This window comes from Oncorhynchus clarkii, chromosome 10 (genome assembly GCF_045791955.1).
Source record: "Oncorhynchus clarkii lewisi isolate Uvic-CL-2024 chromosome 10, UVic_Ocla_1.0, whole genome shotgun sequence".
NCBI classification, from domain to species: domain Eukaryota; kingdom Metazoa; phylum Chordata; class Actinopteri; order Salmoniformes; family Salmonidae; genus Oncorhynchus; species Oncorhynchus clarkii.
This window is the reverse complement of record NC_092156.1, coordinates 77,497,699-77,524,049: the sequence shown is the minus strand read 5'-3', so window position 1 is coordinate 77,524,049 and position 26,351 is coordinate 77,497,699. Positions and strand designations below refer to the sequence as shown.

General features: G+C 45.4%; 1 protein-coding gene across 1 annotated transcript; it reads right to left on the bottom strand.

The window, feature by feature from the left end:
* Positions 1–702: 702 nt before the first annotated feature.
* LOC139419158 (transmembrane protein 144-like) lies at positions 703–19,796 on the bottom strand. Its single transcript, XM_071169141.1, has 12 exons — positions 19,240–19,796; positions 19,002–19,157; positions 18,333–18,455; positions 17,905–18,004; positions 17,713–17,793; positions 14,503–14,587; positions 14,328–14,404; positions 12,379–12,497; positions 7,942–8,061; positions 7,078–7,175; positions 5,005–5,058; positions 703–1,845 (listed from the first exon to the last, which is right to left on the bottom strand). Exons 1-12 carry the CDS (start codon positions 19,328–19,330, stop codon positions 1,762–1,764), a joined length of 1,188 nt encoding a protein of 395 aa, XP_071025242.1. The 5' UTR covers positions 19,331–19,796; the 3' UTR covers positions 703–1,761.
* Positions 19,797–26,351: the final 6,555 nt, after the last annotated feature.

Sequence of the window (26,351 nt, the reverse complement as noted above, 5' to 3'; positions counted from 1 at the left end):
CTGGTTGAAACAGTGTTCTCTAATGAACATGACAGGACCCTGGTTGAAACAGTGTTCTCTAATGAACAGGACCAATCATTGTGGATGTGTTCCATGGCTTCTGGTTGGGATATGTACGTACGGTCACTGGGGACGACGTCATTAATGAAGCCGGTGACTGTTGTGTAAACTCAATGTTATCGGATGGTTAACAAATGTGACCGACCTCCCCGATTCGGTCTTATGTAGCAACATTAGAAATATGTAGAGACTGAGCTAGAAAATGGTACATCGTTGAGGAACAATGGGGAAGTAATTCTGCTTTGAAAGTTGATAAACTTGTAACCCCACTTTTTAGAAAATGGCCCTTGAATGTTTTGGTACCTACTGGAGAGCTATGTCTACACCCTCTTAAGCATTAGCCCCACCCATCTCTTTAAGGATTCACATATGAGGCCATGTTCTAAACAACCAAAGATTAAGACTAATAGTGGTCAAAGTAGTAACCTACAATAAGGGAAAACTCCAGGTAAAAACATTGTCTAGACATGTTCATGAAATACAATAGATGGCTGTAATCACACCTGGCTAACTTGATGGGTCCTGTATTCATCTGGTGAAGTGTTCTGTTTAGACATCTAGCTAACTAAACAATTAACCGGCATAATCCCAACTCCTACTACTGGTTCTAAATATCAGAGTAAGAACTCAACGGACACTGTGAAAGCTTAAACCAAGTTTATTCATCCCAAATGATCGAACAGCTGAACCAACAAAAACATTCACAGCACTGATATTTAACCCTTCCTCCTATGCCGAGTCTCCTCCTACACATCTGAACAGCCAATGCATCTCTGTTGCTAGGCAGAACCTTGGTGATATCTGTTCTTCCTCACTTCGTCTGACCTCTAACCCCAAATGGCTCACTCCTCCCCAACTCACGGCTGTCATGGTGACTGGTACCAGACTGTCTCTTCTCCTCGCAGAGGATCCCCAATGGCAAACAATAACATATCCTGACATAATGTAAACGTTATACATTACCCTCCCTCCCCCAGTGACATATCCTGACAATGTAAATGTTATACATTACCCTCCCTCCCCCAGTGACACAATGTAAACGTTATACATTACCTTCCCTCCCTCAGTGACATATCCTGACATAATGTAAACGTTATACATTACCCTCCCTCCCTCAGTGACATATCCTGACATAATGTAAACGTTATACATTACCCTCCCTCCCTCAGTGACATATCCTGACATAATGTAAACGTTATACATTACCCTCAGTGACATGAATAAGTATATTTCATATTCTCAGAACCCAACAACGCCTTTTATATAATTATTCAACATATCAAATGGCTATGGTAGGCTACAAAACCTTTCATAGAGCTGAAAGCCCACGCATTTTCTTCAACAAATTTACCTTTTTCTAGTTTAGTCATGTTGATCTTAGAAGTGTTTACTTTGCAGGTTGACTTGCAATTTCCCGTACATTGGATGGCCAGATCAACAGGAAGTATTGACTCTACAGTTAAACCTCTTCATCCACTGGTATCACATTAGATAACTTCATAAAAAATAGTATCCCTTTGAGATGAATTCATGGAAATAGACATAATTTTATCAAACATTAAAATATTAAGAGACTATGGAAATAATTTCTAGTTAGAAACTAGGTGAAAAGACAGTTCCCTTTTGGAGTACAGTAACCATCCTCATCCTGGTTCCCTGAGTGTCTGGCAGAAAGTCATAACACCTTAGACCAGGTGTGTGTCACACCTTGGAGAAGGCTGTCAGCAGGGCTCCAGCGAGAACCAATGAGAACGCCATGCCCAGGATGAGGAAGTTACACCAACCCTGAGGACGAGAGGAGAGGTCATTTAAGCAATATAAGCGATTGACCATATCCCACACCCTTCTCGGGCATTATTGCTTAATTATGCCACGGCATTGTTGAATACTATTCAATTCTGATTGGCTAGAAGGGCATTCTAAGGGGTAATACCAGACGGACAGGTAGTAAAGATGTTGCACACCTCTGAAGGTGGCAGCTAGCATTATTTTACTGTTGTTGCAGCATCTGAGGACCTAAGGTGATGAACATTCCCTTCTCCTTCTGCTATCTGGAGGACCTAAGGTGGTGAACATTCACTTCTCCTTCTGCTATCTGAGGACCTAAGGTGGTGAACATTCCCTTCTCCTATCTGAGGACCTAAGGTGGTGAACATTCCCTTCTCCTATCTGAGGACCTAAGGAGGTGAACATTCCCTTCTCCTATCTGAGGACCTAAGGTGGTGAACATTCCCTTCTCCTTCTGCTATCTGAGGACCTAAGGTGGTAAACATTCCCTTCTCCTATCTGAGGACCTAAGGTGGTGAACATTCCCTTCTCCTTCTGCTATCTGAGGACCTAAGGTGGTGAACATTCCCTTCTCCTATCTGAGGACCTAAGGTGGTGAACATTCCCTTCTCCTTCTGCTATTTGAGGACCTAAGGAGGTGAACATTCACTTCTTCTCCTATCTGAGGACCTAAGGAGGTGAACATTCACTTCTCCTTCTGCTATTTGAGGACCTAAGGAGGTGAACATTCACTTCTTCTCCTATCTGAGGACCTAAGGAGGTGAACATTCACTTCGTCTCCTATCTGAGGATTTAAGGAGGTGAACATTCACTTCGTCTCCTATCTGAGGACCTAAGGAGGTGAACATTCACTTCTCCTATCTGAGGACCTAAGGTGGTGAACATTCACTTCTCCTTCTCCTATCTGAGGACCTAAGGAGGTGAACATTCACTTCTCCTTCTGCTATCTGAAGACCTAAGGAGGTGAACATTCACTTCTCCTTCTGCTATCTGAGGACCTAAGGTGGTGAACATTCACTTCTCCTTCTCTTTCCTTTAATTTGTTCTTAACTGACTTGCCTAGTTAAATAAATAAAATCCTCCCATGTTTCTCATTTGACCAGCTGTTTTCAGCAACTGGTATTGTTGAATTCGGTTGTCCTATTGACGTATTTACTAGCCTAGTGTTTGATATGAGATCTCATCTGTCATGAACAGTGTCCTGACGAGAGAGAAGCTTTTCTACGGCGAAATCGCGTCTCATCAGCTCATTGTTTTGATCTGTTTTATTTGCACCAAAGAAAACAAGTGAGGTTGGAAGGCCAAGGACTTATGAAGTCCAGCAACCTAATAAATGGGTTAGGGTTAGTCTTTATGTAAATGACTAGTGGGCGGCGTCCCAACCACGTAGTCTTATTTACAAGATATATATATATAAATGACTAGTGGGCGTCGTCCCAACCACGTAGTTATTTACAAGATATAGTACAATCAGCGTTTATCCCACCACTTCTCAACCTCATATTCATCATCTCCAGCACCAAACCATGTGAAAACTGTTTATATGATCTGTGACATCACAGGCCAGGACCTAAAGAACGCTTCTCTGTGACATCACAGGCCAGGACCTAAAGAACGCTACTCTGTGACATCACAGGCCAGGACCTAAAGAACGCTACTCTGTGACATCACAGGCCAGGACCTAAAGAACGCTACTCTGTGACATCACAGGCCAGGATCTAAAGAACGCTTCTCTGTGACATCACAGGCCAGGATCTAAAGAACGCTTCTCTGTGACATCACAGATCAGGATCTAAAGAACGCTTCTCTGTGACATCACAGGCCAGGATCTAAAGAACGCTTCTCTGTGACATCACAGGCCAGGATCTAAAGAACGCTTCTCTGTGACATCACAGAACAGGATCTAAAGAATGCTTCTCATAAATAATTTCACATTTTCGAAATTGATCAAATCTAGTGTAAAGGCATTTTAGAAGCTTTGCCTCCATAGCTAATACCGGACACTCACTCTTCATCGCGCAGTCTTCTAAACTCCCCACTCCATTTAATGACAAGATGTTTAGATGTATTTTTTATTATACTTTTGTAATGTTTTTTTGTGACATGAATCATAATTACAGTCTATCAGGTTGCGTGATCCTCGTAATGTTACGGGAAAAATACAACTAATGGGACGCAGAACTAAATGCATTTCACACTCGCACAAAAGAGACCAGTTATTTTTCGTATTTGCATTTCATTTCTTTCACTAGCAAATGTGAGTGAACTGCTGGCACTTTAGAGCCCACTGAATGTCCATCTGATGTTCTCTAATGTTAGCTTGAAACAATTAGTGTTTATCTTCCCACAACACACGGAGTCGAAATGGATTTGTCCATGTGTTTACATACAGCTGACAGTCGGTAAACAGCATCACAACAAACAGGAGGGGCAGACACCGGGTAGCTACGTCTAATAGTAATGGATTCATCTCCATGTCTGTTGACACAAACTCAGCATCACAACAAACAGGAGGGGCAGACACCGGGTAGCTACGTCTAATAGTAATGGATTCATCTCCATGTCTGTTGACACAAACTCAGCATCACAACAAACAGGATGAGGGGCAGACACGTCTAATAGTAATGGATTCATCTCCATGTCTGTTGACACAAACTCTGTACATGCCTGTGTGTTGTAGCTCGAGAATCGGGATGTTCGATCTACTCAGTGGATTTATTTTTTATAAAAATGTGTACATGGACAAAGAATTGTGTAGTTGGTACCAAAATGCGTGCATGTTGGTATGTCTGATACCAGTCAAAAGTTTGGACACCTACTCATGCAAGGATTCTACATTGCAATATAATAGTGAAGATCAAAACCATGAAATAACACATGGAATCATGTAGTAACCAAAAAAGTGTTAAACAAATCAAAATATATTTTATATATTTGAGATTCTTCAAATAGCCACCCTTTGCCTTGATGACAGCATGGCATTCTCTCAACCAGTTTCATGAGTTAGTCACCAGGAATGCATTTCAATTAACAGGTGTGCCTTCTTAATGCGTTTGAGATATTTGTAACTCACAAGTGAAAAAGGTTAACATATTTCTATAAGTTTGCTTTGGTAATATATGTGGTAACATATTTTTGAATAGAACGGTTACCTACCTTAACCTCCTTAAAGACCACCACTCCCCAAAGAGCTGCAATCAGACCAGGACCCTACAGAGACACACACTCAACACAGTAAAGTGGGGCGGCAGGGTAGCCTAGTGGTTAGAGCGTTGGACTAGTAACTGGAAGGTTGCAAGTTCAAACCCACGAACTGACTTGCCTAGTTAAAAAAAGGTAAAATAAATAAATAACAACAGTACCGCCGTAGTATTAACACAGTACCTCTGTAGTATTAACACAGTACCTCTGTAGTATTAACACAGTACCGCTGTAGTATTAATATAGTACCGCTGTAGTATTAACACAGTACCGCTGTAGTATTAACACAGTACCGCTGTAGTATTAACACAGTACCGCTGTAGTATTAACACAGTACCGCTGTAGTATTAACACAGTACCGCTGTAGTATTAACACAGTACCGCTGTAGTATTAACACAGTACCGCTGTAGTATTAACACAGTACCGCTGCAGTATTAACACAGTACCGCTGTAGTATTAATATAGTACCGCTGTAGTATTAACACAGTACCGCTGTAGTATTAACACAGTACCGCTGTAGTATTAACACAGTAACGCTGCAGTATTAACACAGTACCGCTGCAGTATTAACACAGTACCGCTGTAGTATTAACACAGTACCGCTGTAGTATTAACACAGTACCGCTGTAGTATTAACACAGTACCGCTGCAGTATTAACACAGTACCGCTGTAGTAGTACCGCTGTAGTATTAACATAGTACCGCTGTAGTATTAACACAGTACCGCTGTAGTATTAACACAGTACCGCTGTAGTATTAATATAGTACCGCCGTAGTATTAACACAGTACCGCTGTAGTATTAACATAATACCGCTGTAGTATTAACACAGTACCGCCCTAGCATCGACACATTAACACAGTACCGCTGTAGTATTAACACAGTACCGCTGCAGTATTAACACAGTACCGCTGTAGTATTAACATAGTACCGCTGTAGTATTAACACAGTACCGCCCTAGCATCGACACATTAACACAGTACCGCTGTAGTATTAACACAGTACCGCTAACACAGTACCGCTGTAGTATTAACACAGTACCGCTGTAGTATTAACACAGTACCGCTGTAGTATTAACACAGTACCGCTGTAATATTAACACAGTACCGCTGTAGTATTAACACAGTACCGCTGTAGTATTAATATAGTACCGCTGTAGTATTAACACAGTACCGCTGTAGTATTAACACAGTACCGCTGTAGTATTAACACAGTACCGCTGTAGTATTAACACAGTACCGCTGTAGTATTAACACAGTACCGCTGCAGTATTAACACAGTACCGCTGCAGTATTAACACAGTACCGCTGTAGTATTAACATAGTACCGCTGTAGTATTAACATAGTACCACCCTAGTACCGCTGTAGTATTAACATAGTACCGCTGTAGTATTAACACAGTACCGCTGCAGTATTAACACAGTACCGCTGTAGTATTAACATAGTACCGCTGCAGTATTAACACAGTACCGCTGTAGTATTAACACAGTACCGCTGCAGTATTAACATAGTACCGCTGTAGTATTAACACAGTACCGCTGTAGTATTAACACAGTACCGCTGTAGTATTAACACAGTACCGCCGTAGTATTAGCATAGTACCGCTGTAGTATTAACACAGTACCGCTGTAGTATTAACACAGTACCGCTGTAGTATTAACACAGTACCGCTGTAGTATTAACACAGTACCGCTGTAGTATTAACACAGTACCGCTGTAGTATTAACACAGTACCGCTGTAGTATTAACGTAGTATTAACACAGTACCGCCCTAGTACCGCTGTAGTATTAACATAGTACCGCTGTAGTATTAACACAGTGCCGTTGTAGTATTAACACAGTACCGCTGTAGTATTAACACAGTACCGCTGTAGTATTAACACAGTACCGCTGCAGTATTAACACAGTACCGCTGTAGTATTAATATAGTACCGCTGTAGTATTAATATACCGCTGTAGTACTAAATGTAGTATTAGTATAGTACCGCTGTAGTAGTAATATAGTACTGCTGTAGTATTAATACTCACCGTGGTTATTATGGGGAAACTGACCACAGCACTCAGGTAGGTGTTGGCCAGAAACCAGCAGCAGGTAGCAATACCCCACATCACCCCAGAGACAAAGCCTGGACGAAAATACACAGTGTAAATAACCCAACAATCTAACCAGGCAGTGTAGTCTAGTCTGGGTGTGTGTGTATCAGGTAGTATAGGTACTCTCTAGGTGTGTGTACCAGGGAGTATAACTCTCTAGGTGTGTGTGTGTGCGTGTACAAGGGAGTATAACTCTCTAGGTGCATGTACCAGGTAGTATTGCTCTAGGTGTATGTGTGTGTACCAGGTAGTATTGCTCTAGGTGTATGTGTGTGTACCAGGTAGTATTGCTCTAGGTGTATGTGTGTGTACCAGGTAGTATTGCTCTAGGTGTATGTGTGTGTACCAGGTAGTATTGCTCTAGGTGTATGTGTGTGTACCAGGTAGTATTGCTCTAGGTGTATGTGTGTGTACCAGGTAGTATTGCTCTAGGTGTATGTGTGTGTACCAGGTAGTATTGCTCTAGGTGTATGTGTGTGTACCAGGTAGTATTGCTCTAGGTGTATGTGTGTGTACCAGGTAGTATTGCTCTAGGCGTATGTGTGTGTACCAGGTATTATTGCTCTAGGTGTATGTGTGTGTACCAGGTAGTATTGCTCTAGGTGTATGTGTGTGTACCAGGTAGTATTGCTCTAGGTGTATGTGTGTGTACCAGGTAGTATTGCTCTAGGTGTATGTGTGTACCAGGTAGTATTGCTCTAGGTGTATGCGTGTACCAGGTAGTATTGCTCTAGGGTAGACTCTAGGTGTGTGTGTACCAGGTAGTATTGCTCTAGGGTAGACTCTAGGTGTGTGTACCAGGTAGTATTGCTCTAGGGTAGACTCTAGGTTTGTTCTTCATGGCAGCGCAGTAGATCAGGAAGTAGACCGTACTGGTCAGGAATATCCCACTGAACTGGGCAAACACATAGTCCAGATCTAGACACACACACACACACAGAGAGGAAAGAAAATATCAGCCAGGTGCTGCTGGAGATAGAGATGTATAGAGATCACAACGTATCCCTGCCATTATGGTGGCACCATAGAGATCACAACATTGTATCCCTGCCGTTATGGTGGCACCATAGAGATGTATAGAGATCACAACATTGTATCTATGCTGTTATGGTGGCACCATAGAGATGTATAGAGATCACAACATTGTATCTATGCTGTTATGGTGGCACCATAGAGATGTATAGAGATCACAACATTGTATCTATGCTGTTATGGTGGCACCATAGAGATCACAACATTGTATCTATGCTGTTATGGTGGCACCATAGAGATCACAACATTGTATCTATGCTGTTATGGTGGCACCATAGAGATCACAACATTGTATTTATGCTGTTATGGTGGCACCATAGAGATCACAACATTGTATCTATGCTGTTATGGTGGCACCATAGAGATGTATAGAGATCACAACATTGTATCTATGCTGTTATGGTGGCACCATAGAGATGTATAGAGATCACAACATTGTATCTATGCTGTTATGGTGGCACCATAGAGATCACAACATTGTATCTATGCTGTTATGGTGGCACCATAGAGATGTATAGAGATCACAACATTGTATCTATGCTGTTATGGTGGCACCATAGAGATGTATAGAGATCACAACATTGTATCTATGCTGTTATGGTGGCACCATAGAGATGTATAGAGATCACAACATTGTATCTATGCTGTTATGGTGGCACCATAGAGATGTATAGAGATCACAACATTGTATCTATGCTGTTATGGTGGCACCATAGAGATGTATAGAGATCACAACATTGTATCTATGCTGTTATGGTGGCACCATAGAGATGTATAGAGATCACAACATTGTATCTATGCTGTTATGGTGGCACCATAGAGATGTATAGAGATCACAACATTGTATCTATGCTGTTATGGTGGCACCATAGAGATGTATAGAGATCACAACATTGTATCTATGCTGTTATGGTGGCACCATAGAGATCACAACATTGCATCTATGCTGTTATGGTGGCACCATAGAGATGTATAGAGATCACAACATTGTATCTATGCTGTTATGGTGGCACCATAGAGATGTATAGAGATCACAACATTGTATCTATGCTGTTATGGTGGCACCATAGAGATGTATAGAGATCACAACATTGTATCTATGCTGTTATGGTGGCACCATAGAGATGTATAGAGATCACAACATTGTATCTATGCTGTTATGGTGGCACCATAGAGATGTATAGAGATCACAACATTGTATCTATGCTGTTATGGTGGCACCATAGAGATGTATAGAGATCACAACATTGTATCTATGCTGTTATGGTGGCACCATAGAGATCACAACATTGCATCTATGCTGTTATGGTGGCACCATAGAGATGTATAGAGATCACAACATTATCTATGCTGTTATGGTGGCACCATAGAGATGTATAGAGATCACAACATTGTATCTATGCTGTTATGGTGGCACCATAGAGATGTATAGAGATCACAACATTGTATCTATGCTGTTATGGTGGCACCATAGAGATGTATAGAGATCACAACATTGTATCTATGCTGTTATGGTGGCACCATAGAGATGTATAGAGATCACAACATTGTATCTATGCTGTTATGGTGGCACCATAGAGATGTATAGAGATCACAACATTGTATCTATGCTGTTATGGTGGCACCATAGAGATGTATAGAGATCACAACATTGTATCTACGCTGTTATGGTGGCACCATAGAGATGTATAGAGATCACAACATTGTATCTATGCTGTTATGGTGGCACCATAGAGATCACAACATTGTATCTATGCTGTTATGGTGGCACCATAGAGATGTATAGAGATCACAACATTGTATCTATGCTGTTATGGTGGCACCATAGAGATGTATAGAGATCACAACATTGTATCTATGCTGTTATGGTGGCACCATAGAGATGTATAGAGATCACAACATTGTATCTATGCTGTTATGGTGGCACCATAGAGATGTATAGAGATCACAACATTGTATCTATGCTGTTATGGTGGCACCATAGAGATGTATAGAGATCACAACATTGTATCTATGCTGTTATGGTGGCACCATAGAGATGTATAGAGATCACAACATTGTATCTATGCTGTTATGGTGGCACCATAGAGATCGTAATGTTGTATCTCCATTTGAAAGTAGTACATTTTCTTCTTCTTTTGATGTTTGAAAAAAGTGCAAAGCTAATGTTGGTGATTTACCGCCACCTGCAGTGCTGGAGCCATGAACTGAATCTTTTGACATAAATGTATTGTGGCCACTAGATGGCGGTCATATAGCTTAAAGCCATTTACAAACCATGCAACTCAATGTGAAGAAGAAGATAATGCCGGCCCGCTCATTAGGCAGGATTAGGCACTAAACTAACCAACCTTTTTATTACCTTTATTTAACTAGGCAAGTCAGTTAAGAACAAATTATTATTTTCAATGACGGCCTAGGAACAGTTAACTGCCTGTTCAGGGGCAGAACGACAGATTTGTACCTTGTCAGCTCGGGGGTTTGAACTTGAAACCTTCTGGTTACTAGTCCAACGCTCTAACCACTAGGCTACCCTGCCGCCCCACCTCCAACAATAACTAAAATCTCAAATAATTCTGCCCAAAAACAAAAGCCAATCTCTCTCTCGGTGAGGGGGAGAGATGGGTAATGCAGCTGAAGGAGAGTGACGGGTAATGCAGCGGTGAGGGGGAGAGACGGGTAATGCAGCTGTGAAGGGGAGAGACGGGTAATGCAGCTGTGAGGGGGAGAGACGGGTAATGCGGCAGTGAGGGGGGGAGACGGGTAATGCAGCTGTGAGGGGGAGAGACGGGTAATGCAGCTGTGAGGGGGAGAGACGGGTAATGCAGCTGTGAGGGGGAGAGACGGGTAATGCAGCTGTGAGGGGGAGAGACGGGTAATGCAGCTGTGAGGGGAGAGACGGGTAATGCAGCTGTGAGGGGGGAGACGGGTAATGCGGCAGTGAGGGGGGGAGACGGGTAATGCGGCAGTGAGGGGGAGAGACGGGTAATGCGGCAGTGAGGGGGAGAGACGGGTAATGCGGCAGTGAGGGGGAGAGACGGGTAATGCGGCGGTGAGGGGGAGAGACGGGTAATGCGGCGGTGAGGGGGAGAGACGGGTAATGCGGCGGTGAAGGGGAGAGACGGGTAATGCAGCGGTGAAGGGGAGAGACGGGTAATGCAGCTGTGAGGGGGAGAGACGGGTAATGCAGCTGAAGGGGAGAGACGGGTAATGCAGCTGTGAAGGGGAGAGACGGGTAATGCAGCGGTGAAGGGGAGAGACGGGTAATGCAGCGGTGAGGGGGAGAGACAGGTAATGCAGCGGCGAGGGGGAGAGACGGATAATGCAGCGGTGAGGGTGAGAGACGGGTAATGCAGCGGTGAGGGGGAGAGACGGATAATGCAGCGGTGAGGGGGAGAGACGGGTAATGCAGCGGTGAGGGTGAGAGACGGGTAATGCAGCGGTGAGGGGGAGAGACGGATAATGCAGCGGTGAGGGGGAGATACAGGTAATGCAGCGGTGACTGTGAGAGACAGGTAATGCATCTGTGAAGGGGAGAGACGGGTAATGCAGCTGTAAAGGGGAGAGACGGGTAATGCAGCTGTAAAGGGGAGAGACGGGTAATGCAGCTGAAGGAGAGAGACGGGTAATGCAGCTGAATGAGAGAGACGGGTAATGCAGCTGAAGGAGAGAGACGGGTAATGCAGCTGAAGGAGAGAGACGGGTAATGCAGCTGTAAAGGGGAGAGACGGGTAATGCAGCTGTAAAGGGGAGAGACGGGTAATGCAGCTGTAAAGGGGAGAGACGGGTAATGCAGCTGAAGGAGAGAGACGGGTAATGCAGCTGAAGGAGAGAGACGGGTAATGCAGCTGAAGGAGAGAGACGGGTAATGCAGCTGTAAAGGGGAGAGACGGGTAATGCAGCTGTAAAGGGGAGAGACGGGTAATGCAGCTGAAGGAGAGAGACGGGTAATGCAGCTGAAGGAGAGATACGGGTAATGCAGCTGAAGGAGAGAGACGGGTAATGCAGCTGAAGGAGAGAGACGGGTAATGCAGCTGAAGGAGAGAGACGGGTAATGCAGCTGAAGGAGAGAGACGGGTAATGTAGCTGAAGGAGAGAGACGGGTAATGCAGCTGAAGGAGAGAGACGGGTAATGCAGCTGAAGGAGAGAGACGGGTAATGCAGTTGTGACTGGGAGAGACGGGTAATGCAGTTGTGACGTACCAAACTGGCTTGCCCCGGTGAAGTGGCTGTCATGATGTGCTGCGTGGTTCTTAATGTAGAGAACTGGAACAAAAGAGGTACCGTACAACAAACCTGCTGCCACAGCTAGGAGAGAACCACTGGAGGGAGAGGGGGGAGAGAGAGAGAGAGAGAGGGAGAGATTAGAAAACACAGCTAGGAGAGAACCACTGGAGGGAGAGGGGGGAGAGAGAGAGAGAGAGAGAGAGGGGGGAGAGAGATTAGAAAACACAGCTAGGACAGAACCACTGGAGGGAGAGGGGGGAGAGAGATTAGAAAACACAGCTAGGAGAGAACCACTGGAGTGGGAGGGGGGAGAGAGAGAGAGGTAGAGATTAGAAAACACAGCATATGAGAGAAGCACTGGAGGGGGAGAGAGGGGGAGAGAGATTAGAAAACACAGCTAGGACAGAACCACTGGAGGGAGAGAGAGGGGAGAAGGGGAGAGAGATTAGAAAACAGCTAGGAGAGAACCACTGGAGGGAGAGAGATTAGAAAACTCTGAGAAATGAAAAGCTGGCCAAAAAGTATGTGGGCACCTGCCTGTCTAACATCTCATTCCAAAATCACGGGCATTAATATGGAGCTGCTATAACAGCCTCAACTCTTCTGGGAAGGCTTTCCACTAGATGTTGGAACATTGCTGTGGGGACTTGCTTCCATTCAGCCACAAGAGCATTAGTGAGGTCGAGCACTGATATTGGGTGAATAGGCCTGGCTCGTAGTCATCGTGCCAAGGCTGACAGTCCCTTTATCCTCTTGTTCTAGGCAGTGACAGTCCCTTTATCCTCTTGTTCTAGGCTGACAGTCCCTTTACCCTCTTGTACTAGGCTGACAGTCCCTTTATCCTCTTGTTCTAGGCAGTGACAGTCCCTTTATCCTCTTGTTCTAGGCTGACAGTCCCTTTATCCTCTTGTTCTAGGCAGTGACAGTCCCTTTATCCTCTTGTTCTAGGCTGACAGTCCCTTTATCCTCTTGTACTAGGCAGTGACAGTCCCTTTATCCTCTTGTACTAGGCTGACAGTCCCTTTATCCTCTTGCTCTAGGCTGACAGTCCCTTTATCCTCTTGTACTAGGCTGACAGTCCCTTTATCCTCTTGTTCTAGGCTGACAGTCCCTTTACCCTCTTGTACTAGGCTGACAGTCCCTTTATCCTCTTGTTCTAGGCAGTGACAGTCCCTTTATCCTCTTGTTCTAGGCAGTGACAGTCCCTTTATCCTCTTGTACTAGGCTGACAGTCCCTTTATCCTCTTGTACTAGGCTGACAGTCCCTTTATCCTCTTGTACTAGGCTGACAGTCCCTTTATCCTCTTGTACTAGGCAGTGACAGTCCCTTTATCCTCTTGTACTAGGCAGTGACAGTCCCTTTATCCTCTTGTACTAGGCAGTGACAGTCCCTTTATCCTCTTGTACTAGGCTGACAGTCCCTTTATCCTCTTGTTCTAGGCTGACAGTCCCTTTATCCTCTTGACAGTCCCTTTACTAGGCTGACAGTCCCTTTATCCTCTTGTTCTAGGCTGACAGTCCCTTTATCCTCTTGTTCTAGGCTGACAGTCCCTTTATCCTCTTGTACTAGGCTGACAGTCCCTTTATCCTCTTGTTCTAGGCTGACAGTCCCTTTATCCTCTTGTTCTAGGCTGACAGTCCCTTTATCCTCTTGTTCTAGGCTGACAGTCCCTTTATACTCTTGTACTAGGCTGACAGTCCCTTTATACTCTTGTACTAGGCTGACAGTCCCTTTATCCTCTTGTACTAGGCTGACAGTCCCTTTACCCTCTTGTTCTAGGCTGACAGTCCCTTTATCCTCTTGTTCTAGGCTGACAGTCCCTTTATCCTCTTGTACTAGGCAGTGATTTTCTGCTCAAGCAGTGCAAGCCTCCCGCTCTGCAAATGTTAAGCGTGTCGAGCTTATGTTAAGATGAGATACGTACACCAGTCGTTTGGTCCGCGGTCTTAGTGTGTCAACCCACGAGTCATCAGACGACGTCCCACCATCTGCATTTACACACTGCACACACACACACACAGTATTAAAATCTGCTCCACATTGATCAGCATCCAGACTGCTGTAGAGTGACTCAGGCTAGGAACAGCAGTGTGTCTCACGCCGTCTATGAGTAGTGGCTCCTCCTCTTCTGGTCTGGAGGACTGACTGTGAACATCACTCTTCACAAAGAAGAAGATCACAGCACTGAGGAGAGAGAGCACGGTTACAAACCATGTTACATACTACATACCCTGTTACGCACACTGTTACACACAAAACACTCTGTTCCACACCACCAAACACCCTGTTCCACACCACCAAACACCCTGTTCCACACCACCAAACACCCTGTTCCACACCACCAAACACCCTGTTACACACCACCAAACACCCTGTTACACACCACCAAACACCCTGTTACACACCACCAAACACCCTGTTACACACCACCAAACACCCTGTTCCACACCCTGTTACACACCACCAAACACCCTGTTACACACCACCAAACACCCTGTTCCACACCCTGTTACACACCACCAAACACCCTGTTCCACACCAAACACCCTATTCCACACCACCAAACACCCTGTTCCACACCCTGTTCCACACCACCAAACACCCTGTTCCACACCACCAAACACCCTGTTCCACACCCTGTTCCACACCACCAAACACCCTGTTCCACACCACCAAACACCCTGTTCCACACCCTGTTCCACACCACCAAACACCCTGTTCCACACCACCAAACACCCTGTTCCACACCACCAAACATTCCACACCACCAAACACCCTGTTCCACACCACCAAACGCCCTGTTACACACCACCAAACACCCTGTTCCACACCAAACACCCTGTTCCACACCCTGTTCCACACCACCAAACACCCTGTTACACACCACCAAACACCCTGTTCCACACCAAACACCCTGTTCCACACCCTGTTCCACACCACCAAACACCCTGTTACACACACTGTTATACACACCCTGTTACACACCACCAAACACCCTGTTACACACAACCAAACACCCTGTTACACACACTGTTATACACACACTGTTACACACCACCAAACACCCTGTTCCACACCACCAAACACCCTGTTCCACACCAAACACCCTGTTACACACACTGTTATACACACACTGTTACACACCACCAAACACCCTGTTACACACCACCAAACACCCTGTTCCACACCCTGTTACACACCAAACACCCTGTTACACACCACCAAACACCCTGTTACACACCACCAAACACTCTGTTCCACACCCTGTTACACACCACCAAACACCCTGTTACACACCCTGTTACACACCACCAAACACCCTGTTCCACACCCTGTTACACACCACCAAACACCCTGTTACACACCCTGTTACACACCACCAAACACCCTGTTACACACCCTGTTACACCACCAAACACCCTGTTACACACCACCAAACACCCTGTTCCACACCCTGTTCCACACCCTGTTCCACACCAAACACCCTGTTCCACACCCTGTTCCACACCACCAAACACCCTGTTCCACACCACCAAACACCCTGTTACACACCACCAAACACCCTGTTACACACCCTGTTACACACCACCAAACACCCTGTTCCACACCCTGTTCCACACCCTGTTCCACACCACCAAACACCCTGTTCCACACCACCAAACACCCTGTTCCACACCACCAAACACCCTGTTACACACCACCAAACACCCTGTTCCACACCACCAAACACCCTGTTCTACACCACCAAACACCCTGTTCTACACCACCAAACACCCTGTTCTACACCACCAAACACCCTGTTCTACACCACCAAACACCCTGTTCCACACCAAACACCCTGTTACACACACTGTTATACACACACTGTTACACACCACCAAACACCCTGTTACACACCACCAAACACCCTGTTCCACACCCTGTTACACACCAAACAACCTGTTACACAACACCAAACACCCTGTTACACACCACCAAACACCCTGTTCCACACCCTGTTACACACCACCAAACACCCTGTTACACACCCTGTTACACACCACCAAACACCATGTTACACACCCTGTTACACACCACCAAACACCCTGTGACACACCACCAAACACCCTGTTACACACCACCAAACACCCTGTTACACACCACCAAACACCCTGTTACACACCACCAAACACCCTGTTCCACACCACCAAACACCCTGTTCCACACCCTGTTCCACACCCTGTTCCACACCCTGTTCCACACCACCAAACACCCTGTTCCACACCCTGTTCCACACCACCAAACACCCTGTTCCACACCCTGTTCCACACCACCAAACACCCTGTTCCACACCACCAAACACCCTGTTCCACACCACCAAACACCCTGTTACACACACTGTTATACACACACTGTTACACACCACCAAACACCCTGTTACACACCACCAAACACCCTGTTCCACACCCTGTTACACACCACCAAACACCCTGTTCCACACCACCAAACACCCTGTTCCACACCACCAAACACCCTGTTCCACACCACAAAACACCCTGTTACACACACTGTTATACACACACTGTTACACACCACCAAACACCCTGTTACACACCACCAAACACCCTGTTCCACACCCTGTTACACACCACCAAACACCCTGTTCCACACCCTGTTCCACACCACCAAACACCCTGTTCCACACCACCAAACACCCTGTTCCACACCACCAAACACCCTGTTACACACACTGTTATACACACACTGTTACACACACTGTTATACACACACTGTTACACACCACCAAACACCCTGTTCCACACACTGTTATACACACACTGTTACACACCACCAAACACCCTGTTCCACACCACCAAACACCCTGTTCCACACCACCAAACACCCTGTTACACACCCTGTTACACACCACCAAACACCCTGTTACACACCACCAAACACCCTGTTCCACACCCTGTTCCACACCACCAAACACCCTGTTCCACACCCTGTTCCACACCAAACACCCTGTTCCACACCACCAAACACCCTGTTCCACACCACCAAACACCCTGTTCCACACCACCAAACACCCTGTTACACACCACCAAACACCCTGTTACACACCACCAAACACCCTGTTACACACCACCAAACACCCTGTTACACACCCTGTTACACACCCTGTTACACACCCTGTTACACACCACCAAACACCCTGTTCCACACCCTGTTACACACCACCAAACACCCTGTTACACATCCCTCCACGTTACACACCCCGTTATACTCCCCCCGCTACGCCCCACCACCACAAAAACACCCCTCATTACCTGAGCAGACAGCATCCTGCTCCACAGTAGTTGAGTGTTGGGTTAGAAACTTCCTCAGCATCGATCCCAAACCAGCCAAACCTAGAGATACACACACAGTGTATTGTAAGGGTGTGTGTGTGTGTGTGTGTATCTCTAGGTTTGGCTGGTGTGTGTGCGGTGTGTGTGCGTGAGTAGTGTGTGCGCGCGTACCTGGAGCTTGCCCAACCAATGAGGAGGTTGAAAGAGGCCCAGATGAGGAGGCCCAGACCCAGACCGATGGTTTTCACTATGGGGACCACCGTGATGTTACCTACACACACACACAGATTAAATACTCACCTGTAGCCCAAAGGGCCCCCCCCGCCCCTCCCCCAGCATGGCTAGCGGTATACTGACCTGTAGCCCAGATGCCGCCCCCCCCAGCATGGCTAGAGGTATACTGACCTGTAGCCCAGATGCCGTCCCCCCCCCCAGCATGGCTAGAGGTATACTGACCTGTAGCCCAGATGCCGCCCCCCCCAGCATGGCTAGAGGTATACTGACCTGTAGCCCAGATGCCGCCCCCCCCCCAGCATGGCTAGAGGTATGCCGCCCCCCCCCCCCCCCCCCCCCCCCAGCATGGCTAGAGGTATACTGACCTGTAGCCCAGATGGCCCCCCCCAGCATGGCTAGCGGCCAGAAGGTGGGAGACCCCAGAATAATGTTGACCACCAGAGATACGCTCCAGACTGCTGCACACAGCACCCACTGGAAGAACAGACCTGCAACACACACACACAACAAATCAAATGTTATTGGTCACATACACCTGCGGTACCACACTGCCAACAGCCGTAGCAAAGGTGAGTTGGACACACTTGGGGTGCATTCAGCAGGACACAGTGTTTTGGAAATGTTCAGATATAAATAGGCTGTGTGTGGGGGGGGGATACAATGTATAATAAGGAATCACATGAGCTCTATTCATGGTATTTCTTGGTTTGGCAAATGCCTTTCTTACTAAACAGGATCATTGATTAGTGATGACGTAGCCTAATCAATCAGTGATCGATAAGTATTACACAATAAGGAAAGTTGCGTTTGGAAAGCCTCGGGAACAGTGGAAAGTTCAGAACACATAACATGTAATGTACAGGAAAGAAGGTTAAACAATGTCAAGTTACCAGACCCACGAAACACCAGGAATAATCCAAGTGTCGTCTTTTAAAGCCGTTTAACCGGTCCCCGGTTAACACGTTGAGTAAACTAGCTAACGTTAGTTCTGAAGGCGTTGAACTCATTATACATTTGTCTCGCTTCGTCCTTACCGTCTCCTGTGGGTATCTTCTTCACGGGGACAAAGTTAGAACCGTAAAACAGAACGGCCACCCCGCACGAGACGAAACCGTAGGTTAGGTCGGTGCCGTTGGACGAGTTAGTCACGAGCTGCACCGAATACTTCCCGAGTTGTCCGGTATTCTCACCTGAAACAAGCACAAACTGGTCTGACACAGTAGTAGCCCATACAGACCCGTAGGAAATGACAAGGGACCTACGGTAACAAACCTGTAGATGTGTTCAATTCGGCGTCACATTGTACCGCCTGTAGTGTCGCTAGGAGCAGACATACACTGCTAACAACACTCAACAATAACATGACCGCAGAGACGACTAGATACGAGCTGACTACTAACCTAGGCTACATTAACCAGCTGTTTCAATATACTACTTAGACGTTAACGGTGTAGACCGGTTCTACAACTCTGCAAGGTACTGACAACTGCGGTGCAGAGGAGTTACACTTCCGTGTACATCACATGACCACCGTGCAGTTCGTTTTGCACCGCTGGGCAATATTAACCCCAAAGATGGTGGATAAATAAGAGTTTTACTCAGGCCGTTTTACCATTGGATACTTTTTTGTTGTCAATGTTCCTGTCAGTGTAAGTTTCCTCTTTCTGCTTTTCCCGTGTGAGCTCCTGGTTCCTCCATAATATCTGTCATGCTCACGCAAGAGAGGGAACAGCTGGCTCTGGTTCTACATGTTGGACGCGTTCGAGGAGATTACTTTTATCAAAGGTGGTCACCACGATGTTGGTCACAGTCTTTTAAAGTGTGTTGCATTATGGGAATAAAAATTGTCCGACTTGCACCTACATATTGACTCCATGAACTTTACAAAAATCATGTGATCAAAGGTCATGAAGTTCTGACTGCAGTCGGCTGCAAGTTTCTGCAGTTGACCCTGAAGCCATCGCTGCATTGTGGGAGGATCTATTGTCAACCAATCATTAGGGTGTTTTCGTTTGACCCACGCAAACCTGACCAAAGATATGACTGAAACAGGAACCAATTTTGCCACAGTAGAGTTTGCCAATTTGTAGTCCTGAAACCTGGATATAAATTACCTATTTTTCGTTCAGCCATCCCTATGGGGAAAGAATAGGGTTTTGGAATAAGGTCTGAGGTTAACAGGTTTAGATATCAGTCAGTTAACATGACCTTTTTGAGAGCGAGCGAGAGAGAGAGATGCTTTTCTCATGCCCCTACTTTCTCACAGGCCCTCATTAGCATATGACCAATCAGGTTGCAATATGCAAATAACACCACATCTCTCCTTTTCACAGAACAAAGAATAGACTGCCTTTGTCTCACAGGTGGGAGTCAGCTGAGGTCGCTGATTCTGAGGTTGCTGGTTCTGTGATGCGTTGCTGATCTAGTGGTGATGGGAGTGATGGGTCTAGTGGTGATGGGAGTGATGGGTCTAGTGGTGATGGGTCTAGTGGTGATGAGACTCATGGGTCTAGTGGTGATGGGAGTGATGGGTCTAGTGGTGATGGGTCTAGTGGTGATGAAAGTGATGCGTCTAGTGGTGATGGGAGTGATGGGTCTAGTGGTGATGGGAGTGATGGGTCTAGTGGTGATGGGAGTGATGGGTCTAGTGGTGATGGGAGTGATGGGTCTAGTGGTGATGGGAGTGATGGGTCTAGTGGTGATGGGAGTGATGGGTCTAGTAGTGATGGGAGTGATGGGTCTAGTGGTGATGGGTCTAGTGGTGATGGGAGTGATGAGTCTAGTGGTGATGGGAGTGATGGTTATTGTGGTGATGGGAGTGATGGGTCTAGTGGTGATGGGTCTAGTGGTGATGGGAGTGATGGGTCTAGTGGTGATGGGTCTAGTGGTGATGAAAGTGATGCGTCTAGTGGTGATGGGAGTGATGGGTCTAGTGGTGATGGGAGTGATGGGTCTAGTGGTGATGGGTCTAGTGGTGATGGGAGTGATGAGTCTAGTGGTGATGGGAGTGATGGTTATTGTGGTGATGGGAGTGATGGGTCTAGTGGTGATGGGTCTAGTGGTGATGGGAGTGATGGGTCTAGTGGTGATGGGTCTAGTGGTGATGAAAGTGATGCGTCTAGTGGTGATGGGAGTGATGGGTCTAGTGGTGATGGGAGTGATGGGTCTAGTGGTGATGGGAGTGATGGGTCTAGTGGTGATGGGAGTGATGGGTCTAGTAGTGATGGGAGTGATGGGTCTAGTGGTGATGGGTCTAGTGGTGATGGGAGTGATGAGTCTAGTGGTGATGGGAGTGATGGTTATTGTGGTGATGGGAGTGATGGGTCTAGTGGTGATGGGTCTAGTGGTCATGGGAGTGATGGGTCTAGTGGTGATGGGTCTAGTGGTGATGAAAGTGATGCGTCTAGTGGTGATGGGAGTGATGGGTCTAGTGGTGATGGGAGTGATGGGTCTAGTGGTGATGAGAGTCATGGGTCTAGTGGTGATGGGAGTGATGGGTCTAGTGGTGATGGGTCTAGTGGTGATGGGTCTAGTGGTGATGGGAGTGATCAGTCTAGTAGTGATGGGAGTGATGGGTCTAGTGGTGATGGGAGTGATGGGTCTAGTGGTGATGGCAGTGATGGGTCTAGTGGTGATGGGTCTAGTGGTGATGGGAGTGATGGGTCTAGTGGTGATGGGAGTGATGGGTCTAGTAGTAATGGGAGTGATGAGTCTAGTGGTGATGGGTCTAGTGCTGGTTATTGTGGTGATGGGAGTGATGGGTCTAGTGGTGATGGGAGTGATGGGTCTAGTGGTGATGGGAGTGATGGGTCTAGTGGTGATGGGTCGAGTGGTGATGGGAGTGATGGGTCTAGTGGTGATGGGTCTAGTGGTGATGAGAGTCATGGGTCTAGTGGTGATGGGAGTGATGGGTATAGTGGTGATGAGAGTCATGGGTCTAGTGGTGTTGGGTCTAGTGGTGATGGGAGTGCTGGGTCTAGTGGTGATGGGTCTATTGGTGAAGGGAGTGATGGGTCTAGTGGTGATGGGGGTGATGGGTCTAGTGGTGATGGGAGTGATGGGTCTAGTGGTGATGGGAGTGATGAGTCTAGTGGTGATGGGAGTGATGGGTATAGTGGTGATGGGAGTGATGGGTCTAGTGGTGATGGGTCTAGTGGTGATGAGAGTGATGGGTCTAGTGGTGATGGGTCTAGTGGTGATGGGTCTAGTGGTGATGGGAGTGATGGGTCTAGTGGTGATGGGTCTAGTGATGGGTCTAGTGGTGATGGGTCTAGTGGTGATGAGAGTGATGAGTCTAGTGGTGATGGGTCTAGGGGTGATGAGAGTGATGGGTATAGTGGTGATGAGAGTCATGGGTCTAGTGGTGATGGGTCTAGTGGTGATGGGAGTGATGGGTCTAGTGGTGATGGGTCTAGTGGTGATGAGAGTGATGTGTCTAGTGGTGATGGGAGTGATGGGTCTAGTGGTGATGGGTCTAGTGGTGATGAGAGTGATGTGTCTAGTGGTGATGGGAGTGATGGGTCTAGTGGTGATGGGAGTGATGGGTCTAGTGGTGATGGGAGTGATGGGTCTAGTAGATATGGGAGTGATGGGTCTAGTGGTGATGGGTCTAGTGGTGATGGGAGTGATGGGTCTAGTGGTGATGGGTCTAGGGGTGATGAGAGTGATGGGTATAGTGGTGATGAGAGTCATGGGTCTAGTGGTGATGGGTCTAGTGGTGATGGGAGTGATGGGTCTAGTGGTGATGGGTCTAGTGGTGATGAGAGTGATGTGTCTAGTGGTGATGGGAGTGATGGGTCTAGTGGTGATGGGAGTGATGGGTCTAGTAGATATGGGAGTGATGGGTCTAGTGGTGATGGGTCTAGTGGTGATGGGAGTGATGAGTCTAGTGGTGATGGGAGTGATGGGTATAGTGGTGATGGGAGTGATTGGTCTAATGGTGATGGGTCTAGTGGTGATGGGTCTAGTGGTGATGGGTCTAGTGGTGATGAGAGTGATGGGTCTAGTGGTGATGGGTCTAGTGGTGATGGGAGTGATGGGTCTAGTGGTGATGGGGGTAATGGGTCTAGTGGTGATGGGTCTAGTGGTGATGAGAGTGATGGGTCTAGTGGTGATGGGTCTAGTGGTGATGGGAGTGATGGGTCTAGTGGTGATGGGAGTTATGGGAGGGTCTAGTGGTGATGGGAGTGATGAGTCTAGTGGATATGGGAGTGATGGGTCTAGTGGTGATGGGACTAGTGGTGATGAGAGTGATGGGTCTATTGGTGATGGAGAGTGATGGGTCTAGTGGTGATGGGAGTGATGGGTCTAGTGGTGATGGGAGTGATGGGTCTAGTGGTGATGGGTCTAGTGGTGATGAGAGTGATGGGTCTAGTGGTGATGGGAGTGATGGTCTAGTGGTGATGGGAGTGATGGGTCTAGTGGTGATGTCTCTCAGCCCATGATGGGCATTTTCATCTGTTGGGGTTGTTTTAACTTTGAACAATGTGTGTGAATGAGCGAAGGAACTTAACGATGAGTTGTGAGATACGATTGACTACTCCAATTACATCATCAACTAATTAGTAGACAATCAGTAGACAATTAGTACCTAATAACTACAGGGCTGGGAGCTGAGAGAAAACCACTACACTACTGGGCTGTCTGACCCAGAGCTGAGCGAAAACCACTACACTACTGGGCTTTCTGACCCAGAGCTGAGAGAGAACGACTACACTACTGGGCTTTCTGACCCAGAGCTGAGAGAAAACCACTACACTACTGGGCTTTCTGACCCAGAGCTGAGATAGAGTTGATAGCTAGTGATAGAGTTGATAGCTAGTGATAGATAGTGTTGATAGATAGTGATAAATAGTGTTGATAGCTAGTGATAGATAGTGTTGATATCTAGTGATAGATAGTGTTGATATCTAGTGATAGATAGTGTTGAGATCTAGTGATAGATAGTGTTGATAGCTAGTGATAGTGTTGATAGCTAGTGATAGATAGTGTTGATAGCTAGTGATAGATAGTGTTGATAGCTAGTGATAGATTTGGTTGATAGCTATTGATAGATATTGTTGATAGCTAGTGATAGATAGTGTTGATAGCTATTGATAGTGTTGATAGCTAGTGATAGATAGTGTTGATAGCTAGTGATAGATAGTGTTGATAGCTATTCATAGCTAGTGGTAGTGTTGATAGCTAATCATAGCTAGTGGTAGTATTGATAGCTAGTGATAGATAGTGTTGATAGCTAGTGATAGACTGTGTTGATAGCTAATTATAGCTAGTGATAGTGTTGATAGCTAGTGTTGATAGCTATTGATAGATGGTGTTGATAGTGTTGATAGCTAGTGATAGATAGTGTTGATAGCTAGTGATAGTGTTGATCGCTAATTATAGCTAGTGATAGATAGTGTTGATAGCTAATTATAGCTAGTGATAGATAATGTTGATAGCTAGTGATAGATAGTGTTGATAACTAGTGATAGATGGTGTTGATAGCTAATTATAGCAAGTGATAGTGTTGATAGCTAGTGAGATATAATGTTGATAGCTAATCATTGCTAGTGATAGATAGTGTTGATAGCTAATTATAGCTAGTGATAGTGTTGATAGATAGTGATAGATAGTGTTGATAGATAGTGATATATATTGTTGATAGCTAATTATAGCTAGTGATAGTGGTGATAGATAGTGATAGATAGTGTTGATAGCTAGTGATAGATAGTGTTGATAGCTAGTGATAGATAGTGTTGATAGCTAATCATAACTATTGATAGATTGTGTTAATAGCTAATTATAGCTAGTGATAGTGTTGATAGCTAGTGATAGATGGTGTTGATAGCTAGTGATAGATAGTGTTGATAGCAAATCATAGCTAGTGATAGATTGTGTTGATAGCTAATTATAGCCAGTGATAGTGTTGATAGATAGTGATAGATAGTGTTGATAGCTAGTGATAGATAGTGTTGATAGCTAGTGATATATATTGTTGATAGCTAATCATAGCTAGTGATAGATTGTGTTGATAGCTAATGATAGATAGCGTTGATAGCTAATTATAGCTAGTGATAGATGGTGTTGATAGCTAGTGATAGATAGTGTTGATAGATAGTGATAGCGTTGATAGCTAATGATAGATAGTGTTGATAGCCAATGATAGATATTAAGTTTAGTTGGTGTAAGATAGTGTTGATAGATAATTATAGATAGTAATGATAGTTGGTGATAGATAGTAATGAGAGCTAGTGATAGATAGTAATGATAGTTGGTGATAGATAGTAATGGTATAGTGTTGATAGTAATGATAGCTAGTGATAGATTGTTACGATAGCTAGTGATAGATAGTAATGATAGATAGTAATTATTGCTAGTGATAGTGTTGATAGCTGGCGATAGATAGTAATGATAGTTGGTGATAGATAGTGTTGATAGCCAGTGTTAGTAAATATAGATAGTGATAGATAGTAATTCTAGCTAGTGATATATAGTAATTATTGCTAGTGATAGTGTTAATAGCTGGCGATAGATAGTAATGATAGTTGGTGATAGATAGTAATTATAAATAGTGTTGATAGCAGGAGATAGATAGTAATGTTAGTTGGTGATAGATCGTGTTGATAGATAGTAATGATAGTTGGTGATAGATTGTGTTGATAGATAGTAATGATAGCTGGCGATAGATAGTGTTGATAGCTAGTGATAGATAGTAATGATACATAGTGTTGGGGTTAGGAGCTGAGAGACTCACTGCTCTACACTGCAGAGTGTATTGATAGCCTAACAGTAGTTTACTCTGTCAGCTGCAGCAGGGACACAATGCAGACTACAGCTATTTACAGCCTAAGAGTAGAGAGAGTGCGCGTGTGTGTGTGTGTGTGTGTGCATAAGTGGGTGCCTGTGTGTGGCTATGTGAAATACAGTGGATGAAACAGGATGAAGAAGCTTATGGCAATCTTTATTTAAAAACAGTCCCTAAAAATAAATCAGTCAGATGGCACACAGTCCAGTTCCAAAACACTTTGAGACTCTTAATTATAACCTTGTTATATATAAACACACAGGAACAGTTTAGATAGAAGAAAGAAAGAACACACACCTGTAGAGGTGAGGTACTGATTATCTGAACATAGAACTCTGAAAACAAGAACATGACAGTCGGCGTTCTAAACATTAGGCAGATGGGTATGGAAATAAAAAGGTTGAAAATGTAGAGTTTTAAATGTTATACACATTTGGGCTTTTCACCAACTAGAATTCACTGAACTCTATTGAGGAAGAGACTGGTCTTTATTTAATAGAATTCACTGAACTCTATTGAGGAAGAGACTGGTCTTTATCTAGTAGAATTCACTGAACTCTATTGAGGAAGAGACTGTTCTTTATTTAATAGAATTCAC